We start from the raw sequence: 12,936 nt of genomic DNA on the forward strand, positions 1-12,936 counted from the left end.
CAAAGAGAAGGTGATGAACGCCATTATCTAAGTCTAAGAGGATTATCCGACTCCGACGAACACATGAAGCGAGACGGCAAACCGAATGGCCTGTGCGCTCACCGGCCATCTTCAAGTGGCCCGTGCACTCGTCAGCCAGCTCCAAGTGACCCGCGTGCTCACCGGCCACCACCAAGTGGCCCGCACGCCCATCGACCACCAAATCGGTGAACCAAGTAACCCGCGTGCTCACCGGCCACCATCAAGTGGCCTGCACGCTCATCAGCCACCAAATCGGCGAACCAAGTGACCCGCGTGCTCACCGGCTGAACCAAATGGCCCGCGTGCTCACCGGTCACCACCAAGTGGCCCGTACGCTCATCAGCCACCAAATCGGCGAACCAAGTGTCCCGTACACTCATCAGTCACCAAAACGGTGTACAAGTCAACGAAACGATGAAATACGCGTAACGACGGAATAAGTCAAAACTCAGAAAACCAATAAAAGCCACTGGCGATCGAGTCACATCAAAACGACTCGGCCGAACCAGTGGTTCGGCCCATAGCCAGGTCACCAAATGGTGGCTCGGCCAGGCCGAGCCACCATTTGGTTGGCTAGGCCAAGGCCGAGCCACCATTTGGTGGCCCGGCCAGGCCGAGCCACCCGGTAACGCTTCGGCCAGATTTGATCTAAAAGTGTGATTTTTCGGTTTTCACAAATTCTCTCAGGATTTGTTAGTTCCTGGATGTCCCAACTAATCTGATACTATAGTTAATCAGTTCTTAACTGAAGATAAGGAGGAATCTCTCGTTCTTATCCAAATACCCGCTTCCGAAGCTTATAAATACGAGCTCGGGTGCTAATTTCTCCGGGGAGGAAGATCAAGAGGGCGAGGTGATGCCGGTTTCTCGAGTGGATAGCCACGAATTTCAGAGAGGGTTAGCTAGATCTTGGCGATCTCCTATACATAAAGAGTGGAGTTCGAGAGGTCTGAGACCTGTCCCCTATTCCTCCAGATTTAAGCTTAGTCTTAAATCTCGAGAAGAGACGTGATCTCGCTTGGTCGAGATCATCGCTGCAGCGATTACTTCCTTCGTGAAGTAACAGCTTTGATCATCAATCTGTCAATCGGATCTGATCCGCGGTGGTCCACGGATATTAACGTCTCCGGCACAGGCAAAGATCTCACACAAGCAGTGGGTGATAAACGTCCGATGTACTGTTTGACAAGAGTCGTATCTTTTGTATTTTCATTGTATAAGGAGATCTTATAAAAGTATTAACTTTTTACTTGAGTTTATTGTAAACGATTAAAGTTGTAATAGATTCAATCACAATGAAAAGAACGATTTTTGACCCAAACACTGGGTCTCACATTTGCAGAAGATTGTAACATTGTCCATAACTGAGACAGAGTATGTCGGAGTGATTGAAGCCAGCAAGGAGATTATTTGGTTGACCGGGTGCCTGGAAGAGTTGGATCTAAAGCGGGGGAACAGAGTTCTTTATTGTGATAGCCAGAGCGCTATACACATTGCCAAAAATCCAGTATATCATTCCAGAACGAAGCACATCGACGTACGTTACCATTTCATAGGCTCGCTGATTGAGAACGAGAAGTTACAGCTAGAGAAGATTTTGGGGAGTCAAAATCCTACGGATATGTTGACGAAAGTAGTTACCATTGACAAACTGGAGTTGTGTGTAACTTCAGTTGGCCTTCACGCGTAGGAGTCGAAGGCAGAGCCACAATAGAAGGATCGGCGGGATCGCTGAGATGATGATGATTGAAGAATGCATTTATCCAGGGAGGAGAAGATGCTTGCGAAGATGGCAGTAGTTCGGGAGAGCTCGTTTGATGACGGTTTGATCTCCAAGTGAGAGATTGTTGGTCTCCGGTGTGGAGAGCCAAACCTGAAATCAAACAAACAAAGAAAACAGGAAATACGTGGATCGGTCGACCGACGTACCTGATTCGGTTGAACGTGACGCCCGCAGGAAACGAGCGTGAGAAGCTCGTTCTGGCCGGTCAACCGACAGGGATGGTCCGGTCAACTGAAAACCCTGTAGAAATCCAAGCCCAAAATCGAGCTCTGGTCGGTCGATTGACACGAGGACTCCGATCGCCCGAAAATTAACATGCACGACAACCTTGTAGGATGCTGTTGCTCTGGCCTGTCGACCGACTAGCATGGTCCGGTCGACCGAAGTTATTTTTCCAATTTCCTAATTCGTTTTGGAAACTGTTTTGGGCTGGGATCCTATATATACCTGAACGTTTTTAAGGTTTGCAGAACACGTGAAAAAGAGGGTTTTGAGAGGATTCTTACAGAGAGATAAAAACCTATTTATGGGCAATGTAATTTTCTTCAAATTATCAAAGAATTGTGTGGTGTGGCTCCCGAGGACGTAGGCACATTGTCGAACCTCGTTAAATCTGGTGTGTGTTTTCTTGTTTATCTTTCCTGTAATTTTTCTTTTATTTGCGGTAATTTTCCTACTTGCTAAACTCTTAGCACAAGGTCCGGAAGGGCACGAGTTCGATTGATTGATTGTTTCGAATCCCCAACATTGTGAAGTATAATCTTACATATTTCACATTGTATTTGACATTAGCTAAATGAAGCTTTCTTTTATTTTTATGAGACCCAAACACCTTATCCTTCCCTCCGCCGGGTACAAGGGATAGCACTGAAGGAAGCTTTGATGCTGATTTTGATGAGAGGATGATGACTGGTTCAACAAACTATTTCAATAACGAGTTTAGGGCCCGTTTGGATAATGGAAGTATTGAAAGTAGGAAGTAGGTTACGGAAGTAACTTTCAAAACTATGAAGTAGGAAGTAGCGGAAATAGCATTTTTTTGTTTGTTTCTTATATTTTTAGAAGTAATGGAAGTAGAACTTCTTCCTCTTCATTTACTTTTTTTTGTTTGGATAATATTTAAAAATATTACTAGAAAGTAATTAATACATGTTGCTTCCATTTTATTCTTGTTTGGATTGTCATTGAAATAGAAATAGAGTTGTTGTTGCCATCAATTTAAATTTAAAAATCTGCATGACATTGCAAATATACTCCTAAAATAAAATTAAAAATAGAAATAGATAAGAGTTCGCATTTCAGGGGATTACGTAATATTATTTCACTTATTCTTGAAAAAATGATGACTTGGGTAGATCTGTTTCAGTATGCTTTCAAAGGAAATGCTTCAGTTTGTCATTTGTTCTCTTTTTGTGTGGAAGTTACCAAGGCCCAAACAAACTCCTGGCGTCAATTACTTTAAAACCTGAAGTAGCATCTATTCTTGCTGGGATTACGTAACTGTCATTCAAATTTACGATGCTACTATTTACTATCATTAGTAGTTGCGATGGTGTTATCCACTATTATTAATGCGTCACGACGGTTCAAAATGGCCTTTGCTGATGTATTGACGCTAGTTAACTAATAACACATTCACAATGATTTTCCCTTTTGTTGATGGCACGTGTATACATATACACTTCAAAATCTATTGTCTATATACTCATTCATATTCACAATAATAATGGACATGAATACCAGTGACAGAGACAATGCATCCCAGTTTTCCCTTCATGCGTGTTCTTTCTTAAATCATCAGTCATAAACTGGAAGCGTATCCCAGAGTTGAAGAAATCACATGCACCATAAACAAATAATCTAAAAGAAGTCTTTAAAACCAAAGCGTATGTTAATTTAGTTGTATAAATCATCATCGTCTGCAGCCGCAGCAGAGGTTGCAAAGGGGTCAGATCCGGCGCCAGCCGCAGGCTCCGACCGCTCTGAGAAGCAGAACTCGCTCCCGAAACCCCTAGACTGCTAAAGGGTCTGCGCGAATGCCTGGTACTTGCGGATGTCAGTGTCACTGACACTTCTTCGAGCGAATTTCATGGATTCATCAAAGTGAGCGGCTTTGATCTCTGCGACCTCATTTTCGGCGAAGATGGCGGGGACTAGAACCGCGAAATTGAGTGAACAGCGAATGGCGAAGTCGGTTCTGGGGATATTAGAAGGGGAAGAGTCGGTTGGTTGTGAGGACAGAGGATAGAACCGACTCTAGGATGGTTGTGAGGATATAGATAAGAACTGATCACTTCTTAGATGACTTCCGCCGTATTTCGAAGACTTTTTGACGGAAAAAAATTAAAGAAATAGAGATGACACGTAGATGCCATGTCATCGTTTAAGGAAGTAGCGGAAGTAGATTTTTAAGAGAAACAAACATTAGAAGTAGCAGAAGTAGTCTTTACTTCCTCTACTTCTGCTATTTCACAGTTACTTCCGTGCAAACAAACATGCCCTTAGAGAAAGTGGGTGCGCATTTGTCCGCATGATGTCATAGTTGACTGTTCGTTTGGTTAACTTAAATTAATTAGTCTTTCTATGCAGGGAGAAGATCAAATTAATGGGCTATCATCGTCTTATCAAAACTTGATAAATACGTCGTTGAGGGCATGTATTTATTTGCAACATACGTCTTCCATTTATTAAAAGTTAAGATAAATTTCTGAAGTTTTTTGTTAATTGCTAACTATACCTCCTTTGTTACAGGTTGGCTGAAGAACTGAGAAACTCCCTCATCCGACATAAAACTGCATCCCCACGTAATGGAAAATTTTCCTCCATTGGGAGTATATATGTTTTGATTTCCTATGGATCAGCAAACCTGTAAATGCTAGCAATTTGTCCGTTCAAAAGTTTGCCGGCCGGTACCTCCGTTCTTTTCATCATGTTGACCAAATGGTACGGTCTTCAGTTTGCTTCATGTTCTTGTTCTGTGAAAAATGAATAAACCTTGTGTTCTTGTTGTCGTTTTGAACTTTAGGTTGACACAGATATGTTTTTCTCTGTTAGCATAGACGTGGGAATATATACATAAATAGCTATAAATAGGAGTAACAACCTAAAGACTTTCATTGGATTAGCAAGCTTTTTTCCGTAATATGACCTTAAGTTCTGATGGTTAAAGGAGGGTTTTCTGATAGATCCGAAGCTTAAGGAGGAGGTTATTGTGAGTTGTTAATCAGTCCTAGTTAGAATAGAGTTCTAGTTAGAATAGAATACTAGTTAGGATAGTTTTTCTAGTTATTGGATAAGATTAGAGTTGTAATCTTATTCCTATATATATGTAAACAATCTTTGTAAGTAATAGAACGTGAAATAAAGAAATCAAAAAAGGTTCCTGCTCCATCTGTTCGTTCTCTCCTCTCTCTGTTTTGTTCGGTCATTAGCAAGTGCAGGTTTTTATAAAAGCTTACAACTTTGATACTTGGGCCGATCCTACTTCAAAACCAACAAGTGGTATCAGAGCGGTGTATGCCTAAGTACCAACCAAGATCTGAAGAGATGACGAGTTCGGAGAAGATGACGACCAAGGTGGGTTCGCTCACTCTTCAATACCCGACGTTATCGAGGGACAACTATGCTTCGTGGGCGATCAAGATGAAAGTCTACATGAAGGCTCAAGACGTGTGGGATGCCATTGAGCCCGCGGCAGGCGCGTCCGTGGAACACAGGAAGGATCAGATGGCGTTGGCGGCCATCTACCAGGGGATTCCTAAAGAGACTTTGATGGTGATCGCAGAGAAGCAAACGGCAAAAGAGGCATGGGAGACGTTGAAAACTATGCACCTAGGAGCAGATCGTGTGAGGAACGCGAAGGTGCAGACCTTGAAGTCCGAGTTCGAACTTCTCCGGATGAAGGAGAATGACAACGTCGACGATTTTTCGACGAAGTTGACAGGAGTCGTCAACAAGATCCGGGCTTTAGGCGGCGAGATGGAGGAGAACTACGTCGTCAGAAAGCTACTTCGGGCGGTACCGGAGAGATTCCTTACTATCGTCTCCACGATTGAACAGTTCGGGGACATCGACGACATGACACTCGAGGAGGCGATCGGGCGTCTCAAAGCCCACGAGGAGAGGGCACGTGTTTTTCGAAACAACGTCGACGATCACCTATTGTTGACGCATGCGGAGTGGCAAGCAAGGAGCAAGAAGAACGGCGGAGGCTTCCTCTCAACACCTACAACCAATGATGGCAGCGGTCGAGGACGAGGTCGCGGGGCCGGTCGTGGGCGTGGCCGTGGCCAAAGAGGCCGAGGCGGACAGCAGCACCACGGCAGCGGGCAGCAGCACCACGCTGCCCAAGCAGGCCGCGGAGGGGAGCACGGCGGCCAGGCAGGCCGAGGCGGCTTCGGCGGCAGAGGAGGACGTCCAGGAGGTGGTTTCGGCCATGGAGGTGCAGCTCGCCAGGAGGGGGAGAGTAGCACAAGCGGTGGTCGAGACAAATCCAACATCAAATGCTTCAATTGCGGAGTATACGGGCACTTTCAGTCGGAGTGTCACAAGCAACGCCACAACCATGAACAGGAGGCTCATCTTACCCGTGCATATGACGAGGAGCCAACCTTGATGATGACTGTTTTAGAGGAATCATCAACTGTCATTCTACTCAATGAAGAGAAGGTGGTGCCAAACTTACTCACAGCGGGGGAGGCACAAGTTGCCAACGACGTTTGGTACCTCGACAACGGAGCTAGCAATCACATGACCGGCCACCGAGACAAGTTCAAGGAGCTCGACGAGAACATCAAGGGAACCGTCAAGTTTGGTGATGGATCCGCGGTAGAGATCAAGGGGAAAGGCTCTATCCTCTTTCAGTGCAACAACGGCGATCAAAGGCTACTACCTGAGGTATATTATATTCCAAGTTTGAAATCTAACATTATTAGCCTTGGTCAGATGACTGAAGATGGGAGTAAGGTTGTTATTGCTGACGAGTTCCTGAGGGTGTTTGATAGGAACGGTGCTCTCTTGATGAGGGTGACACGTTCAACTAACCGATTGTACAGGATAGAGTTAAAGACTTGCAAGCCGGCGTGTTTGATGGCGAACATTAACGATCCAGCTTGGTTATGGCATGCTCGCCTTGGGCATGTCAATTTCTTCGCCCTCAAGATGATGACTGATAAGAGGATGGCTTCCGGGTTGCCGAAGATCTTGCACCCAAATCAACTATGCGAAGGATGCCTCGTCGCCAAGCAAGCAAGACTACCGTTCCCTTCGCAAGCAAATTTCAGAGCTCAGAAGCCGCTTGAGTTACTACACGCTGACCTATGTGGTCCCATCACCCCATCTACACTTGCTGGGAATAACTACTTCCTTCTTATCGTTGATGATTTCAGCCGATGGATGTGGGTATACATGTTGAAGGCCAAGAGTCAAGCTTGTGAAACCTTCAAGAAGTTCAAAACAGAGGTTGAGAACGCATGTGACCACAAGGTGAAGACATTGAGGACGGATCGTGGTGGCGAGTTCTTGTCAAAGGAGTTCACCAAGTTTTGTGAAGACTACGGCATCAAGCGTCATCTCACTGCACCGTACACCCCGCAGCAAAACGGTGTAGTGGAGAGGCGTAACCGCACGGTGATGGACATGGCGAGAAGCCTACTTAAGAGCATGCAGATGCCTGGAACCATGTGGGGCGAAGCGGTTAGGCACGCGGTGTACATCCTCAACCGACTACCAACCAAGGCGTTGTACGATCACACACCCTACGAAGCTTGGTTTGGTAAGAAACCTGTAGGCTGTCTAAAAATCACAATGGATAGTTGAGTCTCCATCAAACACTGATGATGGAAGTTACAGTTTGACGACTTCCAGAAGGCTACAATTCGAAGATTTTCACATGTCAAAGAGTTAAAGCAAAGATTACAAAATGACAGTCTTTAGCAATACTATCTCCCTGCAGAGGAGTTGTTCCTGATCACTGAAGAACCCGCGAGCTACAGTGAGGCTGCATCAGATCAAGAATGGCGGACAGCTATGGAGAAGGAATTGGAGGCCATCGAGAAGAACAAGACTTGGGTACTCACGGAGTTACCGCGGGGTTCCAAACCCATTGGTCTCAAATGGGTGTACAAGCTGAAGAAGGACAATGAAGGCAACATTCTCAAGCACAAAGCAAGACTTGTAGCAAAAGGGTACGTCCAGCAGCAAGGCGTGGACTTCGATGAGGTGTTTGCACCTGTGGCGAGGCTTGATACCATCAGAATAATCCTCGCTATATCAGCACAGAACGGGTGGGAGGTGCACCATTTGGATGTGAAGTCGACATTCCTAAATGGTGATCTCCAGGAAGAAGTGTATGTGGTTCAACCTGAAGGGTTCGTTGTGAAGAATCAAGAGCACAAGGTCTACAAGCTTTCAAAGGCACTCTACGGTCTACGCCAAGCACCTCGGGCATGGAACACGCGCCTCGACAAGTGCATGAAGGGCATCGGATTTGCAAGATGCACTCAGGAGCAGGCGGTATACACAAGGAGTAACAGAGGGGATACACTCATTGTTGGCGTGTACGTAGATGACTTGATCGTTACGGGCTCGAGGGCGGATGAGATAAAGTTTTTCAAGCAACAAATGATGAAGGAGTTCGAGATGAGTGACCTTGGATTGCTTTCCTATTATCTTGGTATCGAGGTGGATCAGCGAGATGATTGTATTGCACTAAGGCAGGCGGCCTATGCGAAGAAGGTTTTGGGTCAGTTCGGCATGATGGATTGCAACCCGACGCAATATCCTATGGAAACAAAGCTAAAGCTTGGAAAGGATTCCGAAGGAACACTGGTGGACGTGGCGGAGTATAGACGCATTATCGGATCTTTGAGGTATCTAACTCACACCCGACCCGATATCACATATGCCGTGGGGATTGTGAGTAGGTACATGGAGCACCCTACAGTTTTGCATCGACAGGTTGTCAAGCATATTTTGAGGTACGTGAAGGGTACTATGTCCTACGGATTGGTGTACAAACGAGGTCGAGGCAATGAAGAGTTGGTGGGATTCACTGACAGTGATCTTGCGGGAGATGTTGATGACAGGCGCAGCACAGGCGGCATGGCATTTTATCTAGGTGACAGTTTGGTCACTTGGACATCACAGAAGCAGAAGACGGTGGCATTATCATCCTGCGAGGCAGAATTTATGGCGGCAACTGCAGCAGCATGCCAAGGCTTGTGGTTGAGGAGTTTAATCAGCGAGGTGATTGGGAGTGAGCCCAAGCCGGTCACACTCTTCGTCGACAACAAGTCCGCGATTGCCTTGATGAAAAATCCAGTTTTCCATGGAAGAAGCAAGCATATCGACACACGGTTTCACTTCATTCGTGAGTGTGTTGAGCGAGGACAGATTAAAGTGGAGTTCGTGAGCACGAGCGAGCAGCGAGCGGATATTCTTACGAAGGCACTAGCGAGGGTGAAGTTCATCGAGATGCGGGAGCTTCTAGGAGTAAGGGACTTAGAGTCTAGTCCAGATTAAGGGGGAGAATGTGAGTTGTTAATCAGTCCTAGTTAGAATAGAGTTCTAGTTAGAATAGAATACTAGTTAGGATAGTTTTTCTAGTTATTGGATAAGATTAGAGTTGTAATCTTATTCCTATATATATGTAAACAATCTTTGTAAGTAATAGAACGTGAAATAAAGAAATCAAAAAAGGTTCCTGCTCCATCTGTTCGTTCTCTCCTCTCTCTGTTTTGTTCGGTCATTAGCAAGTGCAGGTTTTTATAAAAGCTTACAACTTTGATACTTGGGCCGATCCTACTTCAAAACCAACAGTTATGTAATAACCCTCGAAAGTTAAGTGTTTATTTATTTATTCATTTATAAAGTCTCTTATTAATTGAAGTGCCTTGACTTTGATAAGGAGTGACAAGGTCAGTGTCCTTTCTTACAAGATTGATGCTTTTGGTGCAATAGTATAATTAGGAACATAAGAATAGAGCATCAGTAATTTGCTAATGAGGGACAATGTTTGCTAATTGAGCAAGGTCTTCTTTCCCAAGTCATTATTTATGAAAAGATGCTTTAGATCTTAGTTTAAGACACATTTCCTAAAGTCTCAGCGCCTTCCGATGACTTCTCTTCGAAAAATAATCTCTTTAGACATGGAATTATACAGTTAAAATTATCGGAAAAGACATGCGGAAACTTCCTCAAAGAAACAGCGGGAATTTTCCTTTCTTGGCTTCGTGTTAAGGAGCGACAAGTGGGAGCGCTTCTCTCTAAAATTACGTTATTTGTACAGTTTGCATAGGAGATGAGCTTATTATAAAATACGTATTATGAGCGTTTCATGCTAATAGATCCCATAGGGTTCTATTGTTAAAGATAGATATCTTGCATTCTTTTGATATTTATATTAATCATATTATAAATCTTGCATTCTTTTGATACTGAAAGGCACGTGCAGAGTCATTTTTTGTGAATTACAATAAAAGTATTTTTAGAAACTAGTTTATTCTTCTTCTTCCTCCTCCTTTTTTTTAATGGGGAAAACTAGTTGATTCTTATGATATCAGAGTACTATATAATAAACTAGAAAAATTCCTCAAGTACCTAAAATATGGGACCAATAAAGGGACAAGTGAGGTGTCTCCCTCCTTTTGGATAATGAGTTGATCATCATTAATGATTGCCAACTCATTATCCAATAGGAGGGAGACACCTCACTTATTGGATAATGAGTTGATCATCATTAATGATTGCCAACTCATTATCCAATAGGAGGGAGACACCTCACTTGTCCCCTCTATTGGTCCCATATTTTGGGTCCTTGTAGCAAAGCTCAATAAACTATAAGTCCTCCAGTACATTAATTAACATTGTTAACATTATTTACTCTTACCATTAAGAACCCAATGAGCTTGCATTAAAGTTCCTATTTTACTAGTTTCCATTTCATTATCTCGAGTTATGAAAACTTATCCTTGACCAGCAATCCTTAGAATATACAATGCCATGTCAGCCTGCATTTTTTAGTCACACCCATAGACTTCCGAAGTCTTAAACAAATACAGTTTGCGTCCATGATTCCCATCTTTTAGAGAAAAATAAAAAGACTTCGCTAGCCTGGCATAAGGTTCTAATCAAGTCATTTTTTTTTTATCCACTAACATTAGTCCTTGACACTATAAATTCTCATCAAGTGGTGGTAGATCATCATTCGTACTCAAAATCAATAGAGAGGAGAAGCAAGTTAGCAAGGGGAAAATATGGCAGAGTTGGGATCCCAGCTTTCTAGAACTGTAAGTTCAAAGTACATTCTTTTATCTACTTAACACAAATTCATTTTCATACATATACAAATTTCTTGCAAATTTTTAGTTTCCTTAGCTATATCCTTTTGTAGACCTCTTGGATTGAGAGGACTGGCTTCCAAGGCGTCGTTTTGCACCCAAGGGAGCTCTCTGTTACTGATTCTGATGACAAGGGCAAGTGGCTCTGGCACTGGCTCATGCTGGAAACGTGAGAAAACTCTCTTAACCAATTTTTGTTTTTTTTTTGTTTTTTTGTCACTACTTAAATTGTAGAAAAGCCCCAGCGTTATAACGGTATTTTTTACAACATAGATAAATAAAATACTCCGAACATCATGTTTGCAAGGGGGGATGTTTTGATAAAAAATTTATTTGAACAATCAATCCACTAATTTTGGGTTCAGGTTTAACTTAAAACGCATAGCAATTTGTTATAATATATTTCTGTCTGGAAACAAACAATGAAAATATAAAGGTCACTCCGTTAAGTACTTCAGCAGTTCTATTGTCTGTCAACTAGACGGTATCTAATACTAATAAATACCCTTTTCACTCTTCTAATTCTGCAGTCAAGATCACGAGAACGTCGAAGTTCCCCAGCTCATAGGAGATGAGGTATACATCGAGGGCAAATGCGACATGTCCAAGCTCAAAACAGGCGAAACCTGCGACGCGGTGGTCACCGTAATGCTAAAGGACGTCATTGAAGAGGGGGACTTCGTCGTGAACCTCGAGCTCAAATTACCTCAAGAAGCTCCCAAGGCCCATGAGGTCGACCTCAACGCCATGCCCAAGAACGAGTGGCTGGTGCTGGTGGTCGGAGATTTCGTGGCCGCCGAGTCCGGCGAGGTCCGCTTCGTGATGAGCTCGAAAAAGGCGAAGAAGGGGCTTATCGTTAAGGGGGCCTCTGTTCATGCCGTTCCTCAGATGATGCCGTCAGAGTGAGGAAAGAGGATGAAGGACATGTGATGTTCTGCTGTTGTGTGTTCTGCTTTTGTTGAGAATTTGATTAAGTCTGTGTTCGGTTGGATCCTTCATCCGTGTCTGTTTTTCCCACCGAAAATGGGGTTGTTAATTAATTTAAGAGAACTTATCAGAACTGTCATTGTATTTGTCTAATAAATGAATTGGGTATAATAATTATCAAATAACACTGCCATGAAATAGTCAGGATTTTACATAGAAAAATATTATAAACTACTTTTACTAGAGAAAAGTATTTCAATTATTTTTCTGTAAACTATATCACGACTAATTTCTACTTGTGGAATTTAGCGAATGAGAAGTAGATGATATTTGTTGGACATTTATACAACTATATTTCTATAGTAAGATGATCTTTGGGCTGGGAGATTATAAATACGGAGTAATTTGGACTTTCAATAACTATTTTTAACATTATTTAGACATGTTTTCAATTGATTTCAAAGTTTTAACAACTTTCCTTAGTAATATTAGTTTAGGATAGTTTCCTACAAAACTCCTAGCTCATGATGGTTTTGTGAAACTTGCTCTTTGTTTCAGATTTGAAATTTGTTGAATGATGATATCCATAATATATTGATTTCAAAGTTTTAACAACTTTCCTTAGTAATATTAGTTTAGGATAGTTTCCTACAAAACTCCTAGCTCATGATGGTTTTGTGAAACTTGCTCTTTGTTTCAGATTTGAAATTTGTTGAATGATGATATCCATAATATAGTTTTAACAACTTTCCTTAGTAATATTAGTTTAGGATAGTTTCCTACAAAACTCCTAGCTCATGATGGTTTTGTGAAACTTGCTCTTTGTTTCAGATTTGAAATTTGTTGAATGATGATATCCATAATATA

At 42.9% G+C, this 12,936-nt stretch overlaps 2 protein-coding genes across 2 annotated transcripts in view; one reads left to right on the top strand and one right to left on the bottom strand.

Annotated features, from left to right (window-relative positions):
• On the top strand, window positions 10,945-12,604 carry LOC109822089. Its single transcript, XM_020388255.1, has 3 exons — window positions 10,945-11,091; window positions 11,196-11,311; window positions 11,673-12,604. The coding sequence occupies exons 1-3, from the start codon at window positions 11,059-11,061 to the stop codon at window positions 12,046-12,048; spliced, it is 525 nt and encodes a 174-aa protein (XP_020243844.1). The 5' UTR covers window positions 10,945-11,058; the 3' UTR covers window positions 12,049-12,604.
• Window positions 12,066-12,936, bottom strand: part of LOC109822088 (porphobilinogen deaminase, chloroplastic-like) — an 11,735-nt gene continuing 10,864 nt past the window's right edge. Inside the window, 1 exon segment of the mRNA XM_020388254.1 lies at window positions 12,066-12,149. The gene's annotated coding sequence lies outside the window, so the exon portion shown is untranslated.

Source organism: Asparagus officinalis, chromosome 8 (genome assembly GCF_001876935.1).
Source record: "Asparagus officinalis chromosome 8, Aspof.V1, whole genome shotgun sequence".
In the NCBI taxonomy this organism is placed as follows: Eukaryota; Viridiplantae; Streptophyta; class Magnoliopsida; order Asparagales; family Asparagaceae; genus Asparagus; species Asparagus officinalis.

Excerpts from the sequence above, each read along its gene's own strand:
- LOC109822089 (XM_020388255.1), top strand. The coding sequence starts at position 11,059 with ATGGCAGAGTTGGGATCCCAGCTTTCTAGAACT. Across the intron at positions 11,092-11,195 it reads GATCCCAGCTTTCTAGAACT|ACCTCTTGGATTGAGAGGAC; the intron begins GTAAGTTCAAAG and ends ATCCTTTTGTAG. Across the intron at positions 11,312-11,672 it reads CACTGGCTCATGCTGGAAAC|TCAAGATCACGAGAACGTCG; the intron begins GTGAGAAAACTC and ends CTAATTCTGCAG.